The sequence below is a fragment of the Perca fluviatilis genome, chromosome 4, assembly GCF_010015445.1.
Source record: "Perca fluviatilis chromosome 4, GENO_Pfluv_1.0, whole genome shotgun sequence".
Classification (NCBI taxonomy): Eukaryota; Metazoa; Chordata; class Actinopteri; order Perciformes; family Percidae; genus Perca; species Perca fluviatilis.
In genome coordinates, this window is record NC_053115.1 from 3,807,155 (window position 1) to 3,832,031 (window position 24,877).

Sequence of the window (24,877 nt, forward strand, 5' to 3'; positions counted from 1 at the left end):
GAAGAAGTACAAACTGACCAATCAGACGCGCCGTCTAGAAATCAACAAGGAAGTCGTTTTAAGGCGCCAATTTTTGTCTTGTCGCAGAAATAGTTTAATAGAATAGTTTGTCTGTGTTTTCTGTTTACAACTGGCACTCACATCGCTACAATGACCGAAAACACGTTCCCCGTCTATTCTGCGGATGCGGTAGTCAATTTTTACCGAACAGAAGTTCTGACTGGTCAAGAGGCAAAGCACTTCACCAAGAGCGACCTGACTCCCGTTCCCAAGGTACCGTTACCGATACCGCCCGTTCGTTCAACTGTAGCTAATGGCTGCAGACAAACACGGACATGTTTGACAATAACCATAGATCTATGGACAATAACGACATAAAGAGTGCGTGTGAACGGTTCGTCAGAAAGTAGTAACACTAGCTATATATTGAACTTAATACTTAAATTGAAATTGTAATGGTGCGAGAGACCGAACTGAGGAGTAATATTCCAGACATGTTCTAACTTATCTGTCTAACGTTAGTTTAGCGAGAGAGAGAGACATTATTTACATCCACGCACACATACTACAAGAATACAAATAATGTACCCTTACAGTAAAGTTTGGACATACACTACCGGTCAAAAGTTTGGGGTCACTTAGACATCCATTAGAGACAGAATACCAGCTGAGATCAGTTGCATTGTTTTGGTTTTTTTTTAAATCAGGGCAGCAGTTTTCAGATTACATTATGTACATAATTGCAAAAGTGGCTGATCTTTTAATGTAATATCTACATTGCCCATTATCAGCAACCGTTCATCCAATGTTCCCAGGGCCGGCCCTAGACTTTTGGGGGGGCCCTGAGCAGGATTTGGTTTGGGGGGACTCTCCACATTGTAACATGTTGCCACTGCACTTGGCACATAACCAACATTTGTATTGTAAATATTAGTTTAAGCACTCCTAATGTACAAATACGCATTTAAAGTCTAATGTGAGACCTATTAGCAGCAAGACTATCTTTAAATAGACCGGCTCTGTTATGAGCTCTATTGTGGGACATTTCAAGCACTCTTGGGGGCCCCTCTGGTAGCCTCTGGGCCCTAAGCAGCCGCTTAGTTCGCTTATGGGTCGGGCCGGCTCTGAGTGTCCCAAAGGCATATTATGTTTACTAATCTGATATAATTTTAAAAGGCTAACTGAGAAAACATTGGAGAACCCTTTTGCAATTCTGTAAGCACATAATGTAATCTGAAAACTGCTGCCCTGGTTAAAAAAGACAATGCAACTGATCTCAGATGGTTTTCTGTCTATAATGGAGTGGAATGGAAATTTCTGAGTGGACCCCAAACCTTTGACCGGTAGTGTGTGTGCATTATTGAATTTACATTACAATATTTTAAAATAAAATGGCCATTAACGTTACCTGTTGGTTGCTGTCAAACAATAACTAATTCTCTTGAAAACACAGCATGCAAAGGTCCTTTTCTTAAAGTTTATACACATAGCAATTAATAAGTAAAGGATGTGTCACATTTTATCAGATGTTATCACTCCAGTTGTCCTCGGGTCAAATTTGACCTGTTTTCAAAGTTTATATATCAGAACTATGAGTTTCTTTCAATCAAATTACCCCAAAATAACATGGATGGTTCCATACAACGCTCTTTGCAACTGAAGTTAAGGATCAGATCACTGATTTGGGGTGTTTTTATTTACATTTATAGCATTATCCTGAATAAACTATGACATATCTGTTATTATATCAACATACGTTCCTCTGATCTGAAATATTAGTCAAAATGATTCATTATTTCAGATTTTTTCTAACACAATAATTAGATAATTTCATATAAATGAGGTTTAATTGACCATGAATTCCAAAAAGAAATGTAAAACTAGTTATAAGTTGGTGTTAGTTTGTGTATATACTAGTGGTAATGGAAAGAAAGTGCCAAAAACGTCAAAATAAGTGACAAAAACATCAGAAAAAGCACACAAAATGTTGAAAAAAGCAACAATAACATAAATAAAACGGTCTATATAGTCTAGATGGAAACAGGGGTCCACGCGCACCCCCTGGCTTTTTTTATGCCACCTGATTTTTTTTTTTTTTTTTAAATCCTTAATGTGTCTATTTTCAGAATCTGCCAGGTACCAAGCTGAAATAATGTCCCAAAGGCTTCATTTTTAACCCTTTGCTGCACCCGACCGGAACCCGAAAAATCAAAAAATGATATAGAAAGTGGCATAACATTTGAAGTAAACAACATACAGAGACAAATGAACACATTTCCCCATACAATTCTGACCCCAGGAATTTAATGGAATGGTTATTTTTAACATTTGACAACCTGTTGACCCTATTTCTGGACAAAAATAGCAAAAAATGGCCAAAGATGTGTGGAGGATAACTATTTTTTTCGTTTTCTCAAGCGCATAGGGTGATCCTGTTTCCATCTAGACTAATAGAAAGGCTTAATTTTGACTCAGGGGTTAACCATAAAAGTAACGGTACAGTGCAATTTCGTGGTATGTGTGGAGATAGGTCTGGCAATGCGAGACTAGTCCTCTATAAACTAATGAATGTCACTAACACTCTATACTCCTCATCTGTCACTGTAGACATGTAATCTGGAAAGCCTGTATTTATCTAACTATACACTGTTGTACATAATTAATCTTTATTGTCTACATAACTGCTAGGGGTGCACCGATCCAATATTAAGATGGGGGAATATCGGTCCCGATGTTGACGAAAAAGCCCGATCAGGGATTGGAAAAATGAACAGATCCACGGGTCGATCCAGTTTTGTTAGTTTTTTCATCTCTGTCGCACGTGTGCTGCATGCTGGAAGAGTTGAGTGTACAAATAAATAAGAATTCAGTACATTACATCTCTGTTATTTTCTAACAGTAATGTTTAGGAACGTGTATCGACAGATACACAAAGCCCAGGCATCGGTATCAGGACTGAAAAAGTCTGATCGGTGCATCCCTAATAACTGCACAGAATACTGTACTCAGACTGCACTTTGGTATTTAATGCTTCTTTTGCACTTCTGGTTGGATGTCAGCTGCATTTCATTGGCCCTGTACCTGTACTAGGGCTGGGCGATATGGAGAAAATCAGATATCGCGATATTCTTGTCCTAATACCTCGATGTCGATATTGTGGCGATATTCTAGGGTTGACAATTGGTGCTTTAACAAAATATCTTCACATTGAGATTTTATATAAATAATCTTCAGTAACCTAGTGCAGCCTTTAAAACCAGGAAAAGACAACACTTACCGTATTACGATATCCAAAATCTAAGACGATATCTAGTCTCATATCACGATATCAATATAATATCGATATATTGCCCAGCCCTAACCTGTACAATACAGTTGAATCTAATCTAATTCTCTCTTTCAGCCAGAGGCAGTTCAAACGTTGTACATGAGAGTGTTGCATCTCCTCTATCGTTTCAGACCCGAGTGCCACTCCATGGTAAGTGCTGCATTTGACAGGTAACATTGAGCCTGTTTACCAGTATACGAAGGAACTCTTGATTTCACTATAGTTTCCAAGTTAAACTGTGTATTCCTTTTTGTTTGGCATTATAATAATGTCCCGTTCCATACCTTATGTTTATGTAGGGAATGGTGTGAATGAATGAAGACATTTATTTCAGACATAAAAAAAAAAAAACACTGAAAAATGTACAAATTAGTTCACAAATAAGCAAAAAAATAATAAAAAGAAACATGTTAACCAGCACATACATGCCTGAAAAGGAGTAGAAAGAAGTATACACTTATTTAATCCTACCCCTTCTCCACAGCTCATTAATTCATGTTTATTAATTAACTTCCTTTCCTGACCCTTAGTACTGCTGTACGCTCCCATCTAACTATATACAATTAGCTATATTATCTATCTATCTATCTATCTATCTATCTATCTATCTATCTATCTATCTATCTATCTATCTATCTATCAATACATTGTATTTATTGGTCACCTTTCATAGCACTCAAGGACACCTTACAGTTAAAACAAGCAAAAATACAGTTAAAAAGGAAAATATAATTAAATTTAAACAAGATTGAGACTGGCTGAAGGGTCTAAACCCCAGTGTGGACATGCGGGCAGTAGGAGTGAAAAGCAGTGAGGAAGAGGAGGATCGGAGTGTAGGGCTGAAGGAGTTGAGAGAGGTTTGGAGGAGCGAGACTATGGAGGGCTTTGAAGGTGAGAAGAAGAATCTTAAAGTCGATACGGTATTGGACAGGGAGCCAGTGCAGTTGTTTAAGGAGTGGAGTAACATGTTCAGTTGTTGGTGTTCTGGTTACATACACATATATGTTCTTTTTTTCTACGACCACCCTAACAACATACATAAACATACACACTTTTATTTTTATTATTATTATTATTATTATTATTATTATAATATACCACATTTCTACATCTTGTAATAAAAGTAAGTTATTACCACATTTATATTTCATTTATATTTATATTGTACACTAACTCACCCATACCTCTATGAGGACACCTTGCGATTGTTTAAGTATATGTCATAGATAGAGTCATCACCATACACCTTGTTGTAATCTTTCCTATATTTAAGGGCTTGGTTTTCTTTTTTGTCTTCCCCTCAGGTTCCACTTCTGGAGAACATTCAGAACCCAGTATATCACGAGGGGGCAACTGCTATCATGAGCGTCTGCATGCGCATGTGAGTTTTCTTGCTCTCTCTCTCCTGGAAGTAACGCACTATGTGCCGACTGCCACAGAATGAACAATAGGATGATCGCGGATAACAAGTTTATGCGTATTGTATATTTAGATATAAGTCAAACCAAATAGACTCAAATAAGGATGTAACAATGCATCGTTAATTGGTTAAAAATCAATATAAATGTGGCCAGTTAGCTCAGTTGGTAGAGCAGGCGCACATATGAGGTTTATTCCTCGATGCAGAAGGTCCAGGGTTTGGTTTCCCTGCATATTCTCTCTCTCTCTCTCTCTCTCTCTCTCTCTCTCTCTCTCTCTCTCCTCCCTCTCTCTCCCTCTCTCCCCCTTTCATATCTCAGCTTTCCTTTCCAATAAAGACAGACATGTAGACTGGGTAACCCCAGCCTGATCTGCCGGGGGTTTGATTTCTCCCTGCAGCTCAGGCTGGAAACCTGTACGTTTATCTATCCTTCTTCTGTTACAAATTTGCGGGGACCAATCACAAACTGGCTTATCCACCTGGCGTGCTATTGGCGTGTTTTAACACGATGACGATAGAGAAGTGACCAAGCAGCTTCTTGTTTACATTCGGCCACCGAAGCGCAGCAACCCGTTGATGCCGCTGTCGCTGCTACGTCACCCGGATCGTTGCTCTGATTGGCTGAAGGACTAGCCAATCGCGTACAGAGTCATTTGAACTATGCCCTTTGATCCCTCCTCTTGTGCAGTAGAAACTACAGAGCAGACTCCCCAGACTAATGCTCAATCTTTAAAGATTGAGCATTAGTCTGGTGATAACCAGACTAGCAGAAATGCCCCCCAAAAAAAAGGTCAATATAACCTTTTTATAAAGATTGAACTGGTTGAGATGATTTAAAAAAAATAGAGAGAGAGAAGAAAAATGAATCGGGATGCAATTTTTACACGGCCGAGAGATTAATCTACTTTTGATTTCACTTGTTTGACTTCACACGTCACTACGTTGTCTTAGGCCGACTACACACCGGCTGCGTGGCGTGAGCGTTTTTATTTCGGCTCCCATGGTAACCGGTTAGAGCGTGCACACTGCCTGCGTGACACGCACGTCTCAGGCACGGCTCGAAAATGCGTGCATGTTAGAAATAGGACAGAGGCCGATTTTTTTTTTACGCGACACGCAAGCGTGTTGGAAGAGTTTCCAGACAAAATAGAATAGGAAAAGATGTTTATATGTCATTTAGACATGAATACATTTAATAAATGACATGTTGATGTTTGAAAGTCTTGAGGTTTTGATATAAATGCAGATGTATAAATGTAATAAAAAACAAAATCTATTTTCTAATATGTCACCTGTCAATACAGAACGAAATATTCTGGAGCCTATTTTGCCGTCAATACTGCCGACTGTTGTCTGTGCTGTAATCAGATCAGAATATATTTCTGTTTAACATGGTATTTCATTTTATCAATGGGAAACATCCATGTGTCCAGACAAGGCTAGCAGCAGCAGCAGCAGCGCTGCGTCAGACACCTTTCTGGTGTGTAAAGACGTAGAAAACACCACGCAACAGAAACGCCACGCTCACGCCATACAGCCAGTGTGTAGCGTGTTATTTATTTATTGCAAGAGATTTTTTTTCTTCTATTTTTTTAGTTATTTGATGTGGGATTTGTTTAAAAATTGTTTTTAGATAAATACAATTTCAGTTGCACTTTTGATAAGGGGACACATCCCACAGTTTATAGAAAGAAGGAATTATTTTCATTTATGTCTGCAGCTCATTCTGTTAAAAACTATCCTGAGAAATCGTGAATCGAATCGTAAGTTGAGTAGATCGTTACATCCCTAGACTCTAATGAAAAGAGCACACAGCTGTTTTTGTTATTCTTAGTTCAGTACCTGAAAGGCCTGGATGCCAGCCGAACTTAGCCCCGCCCTTAACATTCGAGGTCGGGACTAGAATCGGAGTAGGACCATGTCAGGCTAGCTACAGTGTGTATTGTGCATATATATATATTTTTAACATCACTGTGTGTGATCTTTTTTTAGGCAGCAGTTTCTGCCAATGTGCTTGGTGTACGACTTTTCACTGAATGACCTTCTAGCTCCAAGTAAGTGTGTGTTGTTTTTTTTGAGTTTTATCTGTCCAGAGTTTTTCTGAAACCATATCTCATATTTGCACATCTGATAACTAGATGTCAGATAACCCAGGATAATGGTCTTGTTTTTCCTTTCCAGAAAAACAGAAGACTCTGACTATTCTGAGTGCCATCATGAACTTTCTCCACTTCAGGAAGCAGAGGATGACCATTATCTTGGAGAAGCAGGCCAAATATGTATGTTACATCGGTCCACACAGGTGTAGTGATGATGGCTGGGGTTAGCGGTAGGCTAAAACCAGGCCCCCAGAAGTACGCTGGGCTTTAAAGCAAACTGAACATAGTGGCCAAATGGTGGAATAGCAACTCCCGGGCCGTCACGTGATGCCCTCTGGCCTAAAAAGGCTTCGGGCCCTATTTTAACCATCTGAGCGCATGGCGTGAAGTGCCTGGTCCAGGTGTGTTTAGGGCGTGTCCAAAACCACTTCTGCTAGTTTGACAGCAGAATAAAGGGTCCGTGCGCCGGGAGCCTGGTCCTAAAGGGTTGATCTTAGTGTCTTCATTAATCAGAGGTGTGTTTTGGGCGTAACATGCAATCAACCAATCAGAGATCATCTCCCATTCATCAACCAATCAGAGATCATCTCCCATTCATCAACCAATCAGAGATCATCTCCCATTCCCTTTAAAAGCCAGGCGCGTTTTGACCTTGGAGCATTGCTGTTATGATGGAGGATTTGCACCCTAATATTTGTAATCTTCTCTGTGTGTGTGTGTGTGTGTGTGTGTGTGTGTGTGTGTGTGTGTGTGTGTGTGTGTGTGTGTGTGTGTGTGTTGCTATGCGTCCCTGTGTGTGTAACAAGCATAGCGTTAGTCACTTCCCGCTGCCTCAAGATAGCAATACTCCCAGAATGCACCTGAACACACCTCCCTGTAAGACCAGCACGCCCAGAATGCACCTGAACACACCTCCCTGTAAGACCAGCACGCCCAGAATGCACCTGAACACACCTCCCTGTAAGACCAGCACGCCCAGAATGCACCTGAACACACCTCCCTGTAAGACCAGCACGCCCAGAATGCACCTGAACGCACCTCCCTGTAAGACCAGCACACCCAGAATGCACCTGAACGCACCTCCCTGTAAGACCAGCACACCCAGAATGCACCTGAACACACCTCCTTGTAAGACCAACACGCCCAGAATGCACCTGAACACACCTCCCTGTAAGACCAGCACGCCCAGAATGCACCTGAACACACCTCCCTGTAAGACCAGCACGCCCAGAATGCACCTGAACACACCTCCCTGTAAGACCAGCACGCCCAGAATGCACCTGAACGCACCTCCCTGTAAGACCAGCACGCCCAGAATGCACCTGAACGCACCTCCCTGTAAGACCAGCACGCCCAGAATGCACCTGAACACACCTCCCTGTAAGACCAGCCCGCCCAGAATGCACCTGAACACACCTCCCTGTAAGACCAGCCCGCCCAGAATGCACCTGAACACACCTCCCTGTAAGACCAACACGCCCAGAATGCAACTGAACACACCTCCCTGTAAGACCAACACGCCCAGAATGCAACTGAACACACCTCCCTGTAAGACCAGCACGCCCAGAATGCAACTGAACACACCTCCCTGTAAGACCAGCACGCCCAGAATGCATCTGAACACACCTCCCTGTAAGACCAGCATGCCCAGAATGCACCTGAACACACCTCCCTGTAAGACCAGCACGCACAGAATGCACCTGAACACACCTCCCTTAAGTTATTGACTTTAGACCAGGTTTTTGTCAATGGCGCGATCACTTCCCGCTGCCTCAAGATAGCAATACGCCCAGAATGCACCTGAACACACCTCCCTGTAAGACCAGCACACCCAGAATGCACCTGAACGCACCTCCCTGTAAGACCAGCACGCCCAGAATGCACCTGAACGCACCTCCCTGTAAGACCAGAATGCACCTGAACGCACCTCCCTGTAAGACCAGCACGCCCAGAATGCACCTGAACACACCTCCTTGTAAGACCAGCACGCCCAGAATGCACCTGAACACACCTCCCTGTAAGACCAGCACGCCCAGAATGCACCTGAACACACCTCCCTGTAAGACCAGCACGCACAGAATGCACCTGAACGCGCACCTCCCTGTAAGACCAGCACGCACAGAATGCACCTGAACACACCTCCCTGTAAGACCAGCACGCACAGAATGCACCTGAACACACCTCCCTGTAAGACCAGCACGCCCAGAATGCACCTGAACACACCTCCCTGTAAGACCAGCACGCCCAGAATGCACCTGAACACACCTCCCTGTAAGACCAGCACGCCCAGAATGCACCTGAACACACCTCCCTGTAAGACCAGCACGCCCAGAATGCACCTGAACACACCTCCCTGTAAGACCAGCACGCCCATGGGGCCACAGATGGGCGCAGGTGCATTTGCTGTTTAAACGACGCGGCCGCTGGACGTTAACAACTGGGTCGGTCTTAGGGCGCTGACACACTAACCCGATAATCGGCCGTGGGACAGTCTGGCGAGGTCGGTGACTCGAGTCTGTTCGGTGTGTCCAGTGCCGTCGTCCGTCGGGAGGGGGCTGTCGGCGTTCATTTTGGGCGACCTGCATGTTCAGTCGGAGGCAGGGCCGTCAGGACTCACCCGGAAATGGCGAGCGAATGAGCCTCTCAAAATCTGACGAAAATCTTTGTTGAGCTGAAATAAAACCGATTCAGCAACTGCACAGCCTATTTCTCTCTTAAAATGTTTCCAGAAACATGTTTCAGGTGAACTATTTTAGTCCAATATGAGATCGTATTCTGAACGAGCCGCCATGACCGTTTGGCTTTGAATTTTCCGGAGAAAACAAACTCATGTGACTCGTTCGTCCAATCAGCTGCCGGTTTTCATTTCTTGGGCAACAATACAGACAGAGTATAGAAGTACCCTTTGATACGGAGTAGCGCCGCCTGCTGCTATGGAGACGTATTACGTACGCTCAAGTCGGTGTCTCCTCGGTGTGTTTTGAGGCAGTTTTTGGGATCTCGGGGACCCGACTGATCAGTCCGACTGCCTTTTCTAACGACGGTCGGCCGTCTGGTTAGTGAGTCAGCGCCATTAAACTAGCAAAGACACTTACATCGGGCTTTGCGCTGCGCCAGGTGCAAGATAGGACCCTTTTTCCCTTAGACTTACATGGCAGAAGAGACTGTCGTGGAAGTTTCCTTTGCAGCAGGGGGTAGAGTTTGAGAGTTTAGTAAATTCAAATCATGTTGCTCCTATTTGCAAATATATCTTTTTTTAATAAAATATATTTGCAAATAGGAGCAACATGATTTCACAAAAGGCCGCAGCCCAGTGTGGAGTCAGTTTCTCAAATGAGTGAACAGGAACACCAGGCTTATATGCATCTTCAGAGTGACAGCACATACGCACTTGGATTATTATGACGCTACAATTTTGACAGGCAATCTGATACACGTGAAGACAATCAGAGGAATACAAGAGACATCTTGGAGCCATCTCACCTCCTCCTCCCTGTACGACTTTCACCCCCCAGTTACAGCTAAACTGGCATGAGAAAACATGAGATAGTTTTAGGGCGACCTTGTACCTTTATCGGTTCAGGCTAACAGTGCTCACATAATGTTCCAGACTGCATGTCTCACAAAGTTGGAATATAAATCTGCATGTGGGAAATGAGATAGACTCTTTAAGCATTTGTGAGAGCAGTAAAGTACGAATTAAACATAAAAATATAAGGAATTGTGCTTAAATGTAATTTTCCCATTACAAGACGTCTGTAAATCAACGGAGACATTTTCTTTTTTTGAGTGTCACAACCCATCTAGAAATGACTCGTTTCATTATCAGAATTTGATCCATTCGGTCCGATAACATTTGGAAAGCCTAGAAGAGCAGCACGATTAAATCCTCATTCCAGGCAGCGGAGCGCTGAACCGGAATTAGTCCTGCTCGGCCAGCGGAGGCCTCTAGTGCGCCTGCTCTATGGGACGCACGATGCGGAAGCAGCGCCGGCCATAACGAATGAAAGAGATGCACACGACAATTTTGTGACTCCTGCATGATTAGTCAGTGGCCAATCGCAAAATAGAATACTGCAGGCTGTACTGGACATTTCCCCTGAAAATAGAAAGATCTGAAATATAACATAGGGGTTACTTCAATTATTCTCTCTCTCTCTCTCTCTCTCTCTCTCTCTCTCTCTCTCTCTCTCTCTCTCTGTGTGTGGACAGAGGGCAGACATGGACAGGCTGCAGGTTTACGTTAAGGGCAGTTCAGAAGCAATGAGGAAGATTAAGACGCTGACGTAAGTCTCAGATCAGATATGTGTGATTTGGTTGTTTTTCCAACTTGTTTAACGTGAAGTTTAGCTGCTTTTTTAGCTGTTTCGTATCTTTTAAAATGTAATATTTCTGGGTTTTGGAAGTTGAGCAAAACAAGAACATTTGAAGACGCCACCGTTGTCTCTGGGAACGTCAAATGGACATTTTACAGACTTAAGATTAATTGCTTAATTGAATGTACTGATTAATTGACAATTATATTTCTTAAGTTGCGGTCCTGAACGCAAAATAATAGAATGATCTATTGTGTGATTATATGATTAAATTAATGTTAATATCAAGATCATAAACCAGACATTTCAATAATGATCAGGGCTCGACATTAAGGCTTGTCCGGGACAAGTGGATTTTTTTTTTTTGTATTTTATTGTATAATGTCAAGCCCTTATGATGATTATGATTTCATGATCACAAGAAATCAGGACATAATAAGATGGGTGTCCTCTCCAGTGAAGTTACACTTTGCACACTTATGGATTTGTCTTGTCCTTGTTCAGGACCATCCCGCCAGAGCAGCAGGCTGAGGCGGACGAGCTGGCTGCTGCTCTCGCTGAGCTGCAGGTCGCCACCACGCATGAATCCCACGAAGTGGTAAGTGTTGATGAAGCACAGTCAACATGATAACAAAAAAACTGTTTGTGTGTGTGCTCTCAAGTGAAATCAAATCTCCTTTCAGAATGCGATAAAGGAAAGCATCGCAGAGTGGAAAACCAGAATTGCAGAGAAGACTCAGAAACTGGTATGTGACTGATACAAACCTTATATGCCTCTGTGAACAATATTTTGTGTTACCACCTACGAAAGATCAAGTAATATTAACAGTAAAGCATCGAATATGAAAAGATGTTTATATCTCATTTAGACACAAATACATTTAATAAATGACATATTGATGTTTGCAAGTCTCGAGGTTTTGACATAAATGCAGATATATAAATGTCATTTAAAAAAAATATATATATATGTATGTGTGTGTATGTATGTATGTATGTATGTATGTATGTATATATATATATATATATATATATATATATATATATATATATATATATATATATTTTATTTTTTTTGTCAATACAGAATGAAATATTCTGGAGCCTATTTTGTCAATGCATCTATGTTGTATTTGTAAAGCAGTAATCATGCATCAGTATATACGCTTATGCCTTGAGTCATGTGTGAAAAGAGGCCTAGAGTCATGGCCTTTATAGAATTTTTGTGTGTAAAGCAAAATGCCATGCATGAGCTGTGTGAAAGAGGCCTAAGAGTCATGGCCTTTTAATAGAAGTGTGTGTGTGTGTGTGTGTGTGTGTGTGTGTGTGTGTGTGTGTGTGTGTGTGTGTGTGTGTGTGTGTGTGTGTGTGTGTGTGTGTGTGTGTGTGTGTGTGTGTGTGTGTGTGTGTGTGTGTGTGTGTGTGTGTGTGTGTGTGTGTGTGTGGTGTGTGTGTCAGGCCCAGGTGAAGGTGGACGTCAGCAACCTAAAAGAAGAAATCGGTAAACTCAAGTCTCAGATTGTGGAGTCTCCAGAAGAGCTGAAGAGTCAGATGGAGAAGATGAGGGAAAACGTCAAGAACATCAAGAACTCCATGGTGAGGAAAACAAATTATATATACACACACACACACACACACACACACACACACACACACAACCGTGCTGTCTCCAAAAAGCAGGCGTTTTTCAAATTTGGTCAGACCAATGTATGCGTCTATTTCTGTCGTGTCTGTATGATGCGTTTTGGATGGCACTGATTTCAGGAAGAAACGGACGAGTGTTTGGTGGAGCTGCAGAACTTGGTTCAGAGTGTGACCCACGCGGAGGCTGAGATCCAGCAGATGTACAACCTGCTGCAGGACCTGGAGAGCAGCATGAACAACACCAAGCAGTGGCAGGACGAGGTACCAACAAGGGATTCACATCCCTCTTACTAGTGATGCACCGATGTGAAAATTGTGGCCGATACCGATAACCGATATTAATATTGCTGTTATGGCCGATACCCGATATTTACCGATGTCGATATCTCTGTATAGAAAACACATTTTTATGATTATCAAATAAAGAACTATTTTCTAGGGATTCTTGGCCGAAACCGAAAACCGAAAAAGAGGAAACCAAGACCGAAAACCGAAACACCGAAAGAAATTAAGCCAATTATTAGTACCATTGCATTTATGGCTGTGACTGTGTACTAACTTTACTAAAATCAAGGCATTGCAATTGTATAAATTAATATTAAAGTTTAATTAAAAAAATATCTAGCAGAAATATGGCTACAATCTGATAGTCACATACAGTATACAGTAGCCTAAGAACAGAATAGCTTATGATTAATAATAATAATTAATTAATAGCTTAATTATTATTATTATTATTATTTGAGGCACTTTCTTGCAGGATTTCACTGAACATATCAGACAGCGAGGGTGCATGCCCCTCATCTGGTGCAGAGAGACGAGTCTTTGTTTCTGCGCTCTGATCTCCTCCTGCTGGGCGCTGCTCCGTCTCCACGCGGGTTCTCCGTCTCCATGGCGACCTGGATCACTTCTCGTGCGCCCTGCTTTATTTCCGCATCCAAGTAACGGTCTTTATAACACGGATCAAGTACAGTCGCGATGAAGTGCAGAGGATCCGAACAGATCTCACTGAAACGTGCTGACCGACTCTAAGAGCTACTTCTCATTGTTTTCACTCCGTGGTCCGTCTCAACCTCGTTGCCTAGGAGACGCTCTGCAGGTGGAACGGATCGGGTACTGTCACACGTGCAGGTCGCGGTTTCTGTTTGCGTCATCACAACATTTTCGGCCGTATTGTGTAAGTGATAAAAGTATTTCGGCCAAAAATGGCCCAAAAGGGCATTTTTGGTGGCCGACTATTCGGTGCATCCCTACTATTTTCCAAATGTTTTTTTTATTTTTTACTTTTGTGATTATTTTCCGAAATGACTGATATTGGGCACCTTTACCTGTGTGCAAAATATGAAAAAATTAATATTTATATAATTATATATATAATTTGACATCAAACCGATACCGATGTGTTTAAAAAAAGACCATATCTGCCGATATATCGTGCACCACCAACTCTTACACTTAATTTATTGCGCTCCACCGCTCCACCTCACTTTAAATACTTTTTATTCTATTTATTTTTGTCAAAAATACTCAAGTGCCTTGATTGTGAGTCTGATTGTTTATTTTTGTCATGTTAAAAACATTTGTTATTTTTTTGTGTTTTATGTTTATATTGAATTAATTTTAAATGATTATTTTTATTGCATTTTGCACCGGGGGTCCGAGAGGACTGAAATTTAATTTGTGCCGTATGTCATGCGTGTATAGCACATCTGACAATAAAGCTGACTTGACTTGAATAAGCACCAATCAAATAATGGGAGAGACCGAAGGGAGAGAGCATAAAAACTCAACGGAAACTGAGCTTTTTTTTTTTGCGCCCTGTCTTTGATTGTCGGTACTAATATTTATTAGTTTCTTTTTCGAAATCCACGAGAGCCATTCTTCACATCGGCAAAAGTTTGGATCCACGCACAGCACTTATTAATATTAGAAGTATGTTACTTTCAAGGCTGGTTGACCTTTGTCACGGCATAACCCCCACCCTGAGGAAACTGTCGTTATGTCTGGGGCTCACCGAGCTTGGTTTGGCTCCTGCATTTGGAAACTGCAGAAGGTAACGCTAGTCCGCCAGACTGAAGGTAAGGATTAAAGGCCTACCTTTGTCGTAGCCGGGGCACCGTTCCGCTCTTCTCTTCGGACCAGCCCGGTCCTCGGTAGAGCCTGACTGATATATCGGCATTTATAGTGGCCGATAAATGAATATTTAAAAAAAAAAAATTAAAAACGGAACGAAACCTCCTTCGACCATGTTCTGAGTGTTGGCGTTGCCTAGTTTGTCCACCAGAGGGCGCTCTACAGCGCCCCTGTTGGCAACACTCGTGTTTAACCCTTTAACTTTCTTCATCTCTTCAGTGCAGAGCAGGCGACATGACCGCGTCCTGCTGGCCGTCAGTTACAGCTTCCTCTTTATCCTGCTGTCTCTGATGCTGTGATATTCAAATTGCCATTTTTCTGTGTGTGTGTCTGTGTCTCTGTGTGTTTACGTTTGTGTGTATGTTTACGTTTGTGTGTGTGCGTCTCTGTGTTTACGTGTGTGTGTGTGTGTGTGTGTCTGTGCGTGTGTGTGTGCGTGCGTGTCTTGTGTGTCTTTCTGTGTCCCTCTCTGTGTGTGTGTGTGTGTGTCTGTGTCTGTGTGTGTGTGTGTGTGTGTGTGTGTGTGTGTGTGTGTGTGTGTGTGCGTGCGTGCTTGTGTGTGTAGCACCAGGAGCTGACAGCTCAGTATGAGAAGAAGCAGAAGGAGCTGAAGAACCTGATCGCCGAGGAGGGCCAGTTGAAGCGAGCGCTGGGCAGGAAGCAGGACAAAGAGTCCAAAGTGAACATGCGCAAGCAGAAGACGAGAGAGACGAAGGAGCAGTATGTTCAACAAGTGCTGGGGTATTTAATATATATATTATATATATTCATACATAGTTAATTTAATGTGTCACACATTTATTATCTGTACTAAATGTACTTTAAAAGGGATATTTGTTATGTTTTTAATGTTTCATCAACACATGGGAGCAGACCAACAGTCTTGCTTTGTGCAAATTATTATTGCAACAATCCAAAACTAGGACAAATACTACTTGTTATTTCTGCAATATAATGAAATGTAAATAGTTGTAAGTAGGGTAAATCAAGTCTTTTCCCCAGAATTGATATTTTTTTTAATTTATGATTCACCTAAATATATTCTGTGTATACGGTACCGCCAACGGCGACTACATCATATCCGTTCCTAGCAGAACAGAACGGAGCGAATGCAGAAAATCCACGATATGTTCTTCTTTACACATGAAATAAATGTCAGACTGACGGCAGGCTTTCCTGCAGAAAATTAGTTTGTTAAGGTGGTAGGGTAGGGATTGCAATCAGACCCGCCTGTCAGTCAGGCAATAGGGCATAGTGAACACAGTGGTGCCTGCCCCTGCAGAGGAAGTCTAATGGTGCGTTCTTTTTGTCTTGTAATCGCGACTTGTAGCTCGAGCGCGACGTCACATCCGTGTCGAAAAACGAATAACCTGCGGGGTTGTTGCGTTCTTTTTGTCACACGATACTACGAGTCGGAGAAAAGATGGATTTTTGTAACATTTTTAGTAACATTTAGGATTCTATTCACCCAGTTATTGACATATTACACACATATATTTCACAGTTTGATACATGAAAATTACGTTTTGATTAACGTTAACGTAAGGCTGCTGCTCTGCTTTCTGCTCAAGACTCTGCTTAAAGCCGTTGTTGTCATATAGCAACCGAGCGTCTCTAGCCAACTTCAGCTGCACAAGCTACAAAATAACTAATTAGGCGATATTTAACTCCTAATAAGACTGTAGTGACATGCCTATAGGTAGCAGTATACAGCGCTATGTTTAACTCCTAATAAGACTGTAGAGACATGCCTATAGGTAGCAGTATACAGCGCTATGTTTAACTCCTAATAAGACTGTAGAGACATGCCTATAGGTAGCAGTATACAGAGCTATGTTTAACTCCTAATAAGACTGTAGAGACATGCCTATAGGTAGCAGTATACAGCGCTATGTTTAACTCCTAATAAGACTGTAGCGACATGCCTATAGGTAGCAGTATACAGCGCTATGTTTAACTCCTAATAAGACTGTAGAGACATGCCTATAGGTAGCAGTATACAGCGCTATGTTTAACTCCTAATAAGACTGTAGAGACATGCCTATAGGTAGCAGTATACAGCACTATGTTTAACTCCTAATAAGACTGTAGAGACATGCCTATAGGTAGCAGTATACAGAGCTATGTTTAACTCCTAATAAGACTGTAGAGACATGCCTATAGGTAGCAGTATACAGCGCTATGTTTAACTCCTAATAAGACTGTAGAGACATGCCTATAGGTAGCAGTATACAGCGCTATGTTTAACTCCTAATAAGACTGTAGAGACATGCCTATAGGTAGCAGTATACAGCGCCATGTTTAACTCCTAATAAGACTGTAGAGACATGCCTATAGGTAGCAGTATACAGCGCCATGTTTAACTCCTAATAAGACTGTAGAGACATGCCTATAGGTAGCAGTATACAGCGCTATGTTTAACTCCTAATAAGACTGTAGAGACATGCCTATAGGTAGCAGTATACAGCGCTTGTTTAACTCCTAATAAGACTGTAGAGACATGTCTATAGGTAGCAGTATACAGCGCCATGTTTAACTCCTAATAAGACTGTAGAGACATGCCTATAGGTAGCAGTATACAGCGCATGTTTAACTCCTAATAAGACTGTAGAGACATGCCTATAGGTAGCAGTATACAGCGCCATGTTTAACTCCTAATAAGACTGTAGAGACATGCCTATAGGTAGCAGTATACAGCGCCATGTTTAACTCCTAATAAGACTGTAGAGACATGCCTATAGGTAGCAGTATACAGCACTATGTTTAACTCCTAATAAGACTGTAGTGACATGCCTATAGGTAGCAGTATACAGCGCTATGTTTAACTCCTAATAAGACTGTAGAGACATGCCTATAGGTAGCAGTATACAGCACTATGTTTAACTCCTAATAAGACTGTAGAGACATGCCTATAGGTAGCAGTATACAGAGCTATGTTTAACTCCTAATAAGACTGTAGAGACATGCCTATAGGTAGCAGTATACAGCAGCCATGTTTAACTCCTAATAAGACTGTAGAGACATGCCTATAGGTAGCAGTATACAGCGCCTATGTTTAACTCCTAATAAGACTGTAGAGACATGCCTATAGGTAGCAGTATACAGCGCTATGTTTAACTCCTAATAAGACTGTAGAGACATGCCTATAGGTAGCAGTATACAGCGCTATGTTTAACTCCTAATAAGACTGTAGAGACATGCCTATAGGTAGCAGTATACAGCGCTATGTTTAACTCCTAATAAGACTGTAGAGACATGCCTATAGGTAGCAGTATACAGCGCTATGTTTAACTCCTAATAAGACTGTAGAGACATGTCTATAGGTAGCAGTATACAGCGCTATGTTTAACTCCTAATAAGACTGTAGAGACATGCCTATAGGTAGCAGTATACAGCGCTATGTTTAACTCCTAATAAGACTGTAGAGACATGCCTATAGGTAGCAGTATACAGCGCTATGTTTAACTCCTAATAAGACTGTAGAGACATGCCTATAGGTAGCAGTATACAGCGCTATGTTTAACTCCTAATAAGACTGTAGAGACATGCCTATAGGTAGCAGTATACAGCGCTATGTTTAACTCCTAATAAGACTGTAGAGACATGCCTATAGGTAGCAGTATACAGCGCTATGTGTACGACTTCTTCATTTGGTTACAAAATTCACTTTGAAAGTGAACTTGGGGTCCTCTGAGTTCAGACGACTTGACGAGTCGTGTATATATACGACCTCGGTGGCGTTCGTTTTGCAACTTCCGGTTCATAACTCTGGAAAACGACTCGTAGATCGACTTTGGTGGACATAAAGAACGCACCATAAGCCCATACCGTGACAGCTTTCACCTCGCTGTTATCTACGCTGTCTGCGTGGAGTTCTGAAAAGTGTAAACACACTTGCAACCGCTTTACCGACATTGCCGTGACTCACTGTGACTTTACACAGCGGATATCGTTCATATACTGTGCTGCGGGAAACCCTGGACTGACTGACATGAGATGTTCATTCTTCTTAGAAAACAATCCGTTTTTAGAAATGTCTCCTGATATATTGTCTCTAGAAGTGTATTATTCAACAGTTTTTGTTAAAGAAGGAAAAGAAATACTCGTCGCGATTGTAGTCACTTCTAGAATCGCAATACAAATCGAATCGGGACAGAAGCATATCTCCCTAGCTGTAAATGTGATAAATAGAAAGAATTTGAAAATTGTGTTCTGTAAACTGAAAGTTTAAACCCCCCCCCCCAACATTAAACTGTTCTCCAGGGACTGTAACCAAATCCATCAGAAGCGCGAGGAGATAGCAGACAAAATCCAGGAGATCTCCAGAGAGACGCAGCAGCTGAAGACCAAGATCCAGAGCCTGAGAGACGTCTCCAGCAAAGAGACGGAGAAAGCTCAGGTAAGAGCAGCTCCAGCTCATCAGCCTGCACGTCTTACTGTTGTCATTCACGCTTCGAGACAAACATTCATTGAAAGTAATAGAAAATTCTGCTACAGGATATAAAACCCTGTATTCCAGACTCTGACACTGTATACAACAAACACAAATGAAAGCACACTAAGGCTACGTTCAGACTGCAGGCAAAAGTGGCCCAAATCAGAGGGTCAAGTGACCAGGTCAGACTTCTTCAGTAGTGTGAACACTCAAATCAGATTTAGACCACTTCCATATGTGGTCCTGCCTCAGTGTGACCAACCGAAGGTGGATTTGATGCGACTTGTACGTCAGTCTACACCAGAGGTGTATAGTCCAGGTGCCAGAAAGTAGAAATCCTGTCCAGCAGCTGTCCCAACCATCACTAAACCAGCTCCTCTACCAGGTAGATGAGCTCGTTAGTGAAAACACCTGTTCTAGATGTAGAGGCAGATCCAAAAACATGGCAGGATTTTTACTTTCTGGCACCTGGACTATACACCTCTGGTCTACATCGACATTTGTCCCAATTCTGCACCGGTGGGAGGTAGCCGAGACACAGACAGTAACATTAAAAACTGGACTAGGCTACAACATGGAGGACTGTGATGAAGCCAGTCAATGGAGGGAGAGGGAGGAGTTAGACCTCATTAGTGTCTGGGGGAGAGGTACTTCAATTCAATCAGAACGACAAGGATGCTACCGTAACTGCTCCGTTCTGGCTGCCTTTACACAAACATTTAGAAATAAAAGCGAAACTGCTGACTTCCTCCATAACCTCCCTAACTTTGGATCAGCAGCGTGCTGCGTCTGATGTCATTGGTATCGGTCTCTTGCGCATGCGGGTCAGTTCGAAACCGCAAACGGTTCACACTGGAATCTGATACAGGCCACATTTTAAAACAGGCTGTCCAAAACCCTTTTCACAAAGGGAATGATATCCAGGAAGGGCCAGTCATGTGTAGTTTACTGTCATGCTTTTAAATGCATATAGTCAAATATGTTCGACTGTATTATTGCATGTCGCTTTTTTGCTTTTTCCGACTTTTTTATGGATTTCTTTTTGTTTTGTCACTTTTTTTAAAAACGTTTGTCTGCGTTTCGACATAAAGTCCTACAAAAGTCAGCAAAACGTTAGTCGGCCATCATAGAGTTTAGCAAATCAAGCCAAACAATGATTACATTTTTTTTTTTTTTTTACAACAACCTGTCAATGGTTTCACAGCCTAGATATGAAAACTCTGCTTCTGGGGGAGCTGGTGAGTCTCAAAGTCGGCAAATCTGCCAAATTCAGTGTCGCGTAATTGGAGTTTGAAAACAGTTTCCCGTCTTTTTGGTTTGGCGAACAACTAGGCGGGCCAAAATTTATTGGGAACCTAAATTAATAGGAGGGCCGGATCAAAATCTGCGAGGGGCCTTGAGTTTGACTTGTGTGTTTTTAAAAAGGTAATGTGAAACGAAAAATCAGATCTAGCTGGGTAATATATGGATATTATATCGATATCGTGATATGAGACTAGATATCGTCTTAGATTTTGGATATATTGTGATATCGTAATATAGCATAAGTGTCTTTTCCTGGTTTTAAAGGCTGTGTTACAGTAAAGTGATGTCACTTTCTGATCTTACCTGACTGTTGTAACTGTTCTATTATTCACCTTTACCCACTTAGTCATTATATCCACATTACTGATGATTATTGATCTAAAATCTCATTGTGTGAATATTTTGTGAAAGCATCGATACTCAACACTACAATATCATTGCGGTATCGATCTCGATGATATTTGATTTTCTCCATATCGCCCAGCCTTAGTATTAAGACGTGCAGTGTGAACGTAGCCTAACAGACTTGGTCGGTGACTCGTCATAGCTGGGGGGCGTGGCTTGGGGCAGAAAACAATCTATCCCCCTCGTGACCGGACAACACAGAGTTAACCCAGTATGGCTACTCAAAAGCACTTAAAAAAATAAAATAAAACAAACTGAACCCAACGGAATGGCCAGAGGTGTCGTTTCCCGACATGTTTTGTTCCCTGATTGAGTCTCCAGGTAAGAGAGCGCTAACGGTAGCTAATCTCAGAGGATTTCAAACCGAGCCCTGCTCTGCCTTTGAGAAAATGAAAGCTCAGATGGGCCAATCAGGAATCTTCTCCTTATAACATCATAAGGGGAAAGGTTACCTCCCCTTTCTCTGCTTTGCCCACCCAGAGAATTTGGCCCACCCATGAGAGAGAGAGACATCATGGCTTTCAAACGAGCAAAGTGACAGTTGGTCAAGGCCACACCCCCACCTTATATGGATACAGTACTAGATACAGTATTAGAGGACCACTAAGGTCTATATAAAAGAGACTTCAGATACAGTATTAGGGGACCACTAAGGTCTATATAAAAGAGACTTCAGATACAGTATTAGGGGACCACTAAGGTCTATATAAAAGAGACTTCAGATACAGTATTAGGGGACCACTAAGGCCTATATAAAAGAGACTTCAGATACAGTATTAGGGGACCACTAAGATCTATATAAAAGAGACTTCAGATACAGTATTAGGGGACCACTAAGGTCTATATAAGAGACTTCAGATACAGTATTAGGGGACCACTAAGGTCTATATAAAAGAGACTTCAGATACAGTATTAGAGGACCACTAAGGTCTATATAAAAGAGACTTCAGATACAGTATTAGGGGACCACTAAGGTCTATATAAAAGAGACTTCAGATACAGTATTAGGGGACCACTAAGGTCTATATAAAAGAGACTTCAGATACAGTATTAGGGGACCACTAAGGCCTATATAAAAGAGACTTCAGATACAGTATTAGGGGACCACTAAGATCTATATAAAAGAGACTTCAGATACAGTATTAGGGGACCACTAAGGTCTATATAAAAGAGACTTCAGATACAGTATTAGGGGACCACTAAGGTCTATATAAAAGAGACTTCAGATACAGTATTAGGGGACCACTAAGGTCTATATAAAAGAGACTTCAGATACAGTATTAGGGGACCACTAAGGTCTATATAAAAGACTTCAGATACAGTATTAGGGGACCACTAAGGTCTATATAAAAGAGACTTCAGATACAGTATTAGGGGACCACTAAGATCTATATAAAAGAGACTTCAGATACAGTATTAGGGGACCACTAAGGTCTATATAAAAGAGACTTCAGATACAGTATTAGGGGACCACTAAGGTCTATATAAAAGAGACTTCAGATACAGTATTAGGGGACAACTAAGGTCTATATAAAAGAGACTTCAGATACAGTATTAGGGGACCACTAAGGTCTATATAAAAGAGACTTCAGATACAGTATTAGGGGACCACTAAGGTCTATATAAAAGAGACTTCAGATACAGTATTAGGGGACCACTAAGGTCTATATAAAAGCATCCAAAAAGCAGCATGTCATGGGACCTTTAAGATCAGGATTTTATTTATTTTTTCTCACATATTTGAGTGAGAAAGAAACGTCACACAGCAACTTTTCGGCATTGAACCAAACAAAAAAAAAGTAAATATGAGCTCTACTAATTAGAATGGTTGGTTTGTTTTCCCCCCACGCCATACACGGAAATGTCGTTTTAGTGGGAGTTCCCAGTAATGCTGACCAAGTCTATTTCATAAATCACGTTAATTTCATGATTAAAATGACTTACATTTCATAAATAAAATGACATAAATTACAAACCAGCTTTAGAACTAACTGTACATGACATTTTTTGACAAACAACACTCTACTGTGTCCAGGCTGTGTACGACACCCTGTCATCCTCACTGGACGAGCTGCACCGGAGAATTGACATGGACACCTTGAACCTGATGCAAGGTCTCACCAAGATGTCTACATGATGTCAAATGGATCATTTGTACATTTTGTAATAGTTAACTTACTGTGTGGTATTATGCGTTTCTACTCTTCTAACCTTTTTGTTGCCTTTTTCATTTAAAATGTATTAAAGTTGTATATCCGTTATTAAATCGGATCAGTCCAGACTGTGTAGCTCAAAGGCTTCCATACTTTCCCTTTCCATGCTTCAGAATGAGCAAATATGACGTCTTGTATTCAAAAATGTCCAGACCGTAGCCATATGTTAACGTTGTTGCACTACTGTGGCCCAGAGATTGGAAATCATTAGTTCTGTGATCAGCCCTGAGTCAACCTGCTGCTTAAAAACTCCCTAACCCCTAGTAGTCCTGTACAAAGAGACACCTACAGATATAGCCTGGTACTTAATGCAGCTGGTGGTCACACCACATACTGACTTTAACTTTGGATTTGGACCATCATTTGTTCAGGGACACATTTCGGTTAGTCACATGTCTGTGAAACGTTAAGTTATTAGTAGTTGAATCTTTTCATGTTCATACAAAGTTTTACGCATGTTAACTTGGCTGAAAATAAAAGCAGTTGAAAGTGAGAGGATGTTTCTTTTTTGCTGAGCCCCCAGCATTAGCTTAGCCTAGCACAGATCCTGGAGGTAACCGGCTCCATCTAGCCTACTGCTCCCAATAAGTGACAAAATAACGCTAACATGTTCCTATTTACATATTGTGATTTGTATAGTCACAGGGTGTACAAAGAACAAGGTCACATGACACAGCCATCTTCTAACCGTATATAAACTGGGAACTATATTCTCAGAAAGGCGAAGCTGCTCTGGCCTTCTCAGGTGCCGCAAGCATATCACTCCGCCCAAGTAGCAGAAGTAGCAGTGCTTCGCCTTTCTGAGAATATAGTTCCCACTTTGTGAGTTGAAATGTTGACTTTGGTCATTGTAACAGAATCAGGTAAAAGGTTTTAATACAAATATGTTTTTAATCATCTTAATAATGTCTTCATGGGGAATATGTGGTAAAATAAGCAGTTTGAGTTTCTTGATGCAAACAGAAAAAAATCTAAATCACCCCAGAAGGTGTACATACATTTTAAGACTAAGTGGTATTTTTGTAAATAACTAATTTCGCAGCACATATACTGTATCTGCTGGTGAGTAACTGCCAGTAGTTTCTGGGCTAACAGAATCACGGTCGCAAAATTAAGAATTTAAAAAGGCTAAACCCAGACTCCATTGGGCCCTACCAGTGCCAAAAGCTAACTGAAGATTTAAAAATATGACTCCGTGTAAGTTTCCACTGAGCCGCCCCTCTGTAACTGTACTTGAAAAAAATAAATAAAAAATAAATGTCTCAACCCTTGTGTTGTCCTCCCAGCTAAAATAAATAATGTTTCAACATTTCTTTGCATTTTTTTTCTAGACTAGGCACTTTTTAGATGTTTTTTGATTAGTTTCAGTAGTTTTTCCAATGTTTTTGTGGCTTATTTTGTCACTTTTTTGATATGTCTGTTCCTTTTTTGTCTCTTTGTTTGTCTGATTGTCACTTTGTTGTTTTTGACGCTTTTTCTGAAGTTTTCAACACTTTTTTGCACCAGTATAAACACCAAATTATAAACACACTAGTTTCACACTTATTCTTGGAATTCATGGTCAATAAACCTTTTGTTT

General features: G+C 41.4%; 1 protein-coding gene across 1 annotated transcript; it reads left to right on the forward strand.

Moving 5' to 3' along the window:
- Positions 1-17: 17 nt before the first annotated feature.
- Positions 18-23,791, forward strand: nuf2 (UF2 component of NDC80 kinetochore complex). The gene is made up of 13 exons (XM_039797012.1): positions 18-273; positions 3,404-3,478; positions 4,633-4,709; positions 6,741-6,802; positions 6,930-7,027; positions 11,060-11,133; positions 11,668-11,761; positions 11,847-11,909; positions 12,622-12,759; positions 12,928-13,068; positions 15,506-15,681; positions 19,204-19,339; positions 23,121-23,791. Exons 1-13 carry the CDS (start codon positions 151-153, stop codon positions 23,220-23,222), a joined length of 1,359 nt encoding a protein of 452 aa, XP_039652946.1. The 5' UTR covers positions 18-150; the 3' UTR covers positions 23,223-23,791.
- The last annotated feature ends 1,086 nt before the right edge of the window (positions 23,792-24,877 follow it).

What these genes read in the sequence shown, in the direction of transcription:
- nuf2 (XM_039797012.1), top strand. Translation starts at nt 151, where the DNA reads ATGACCGAAAACACGTTCCCCGTCTATTCTGCGGATGCGGTAGTCAAT. An exon ending in GACCCGAGTGCCACTCCATG is followed by an intron (nt 3,479 to 4,632) that starts GTAAGTGCTGCA and finishes TCTTCCCCTCAG; the next exon opens with GTTCCACTTCTGGAGAACAT. An exon ending in CGCATGAATCCCACGAAGTG is followed by an intron (nt 11,762 to 11,846) that starts GTAAGTGTTGAT and finishes ATCTCCTTTCAG; the next exon opens with AATGCGATAAAGGAAAGCAT.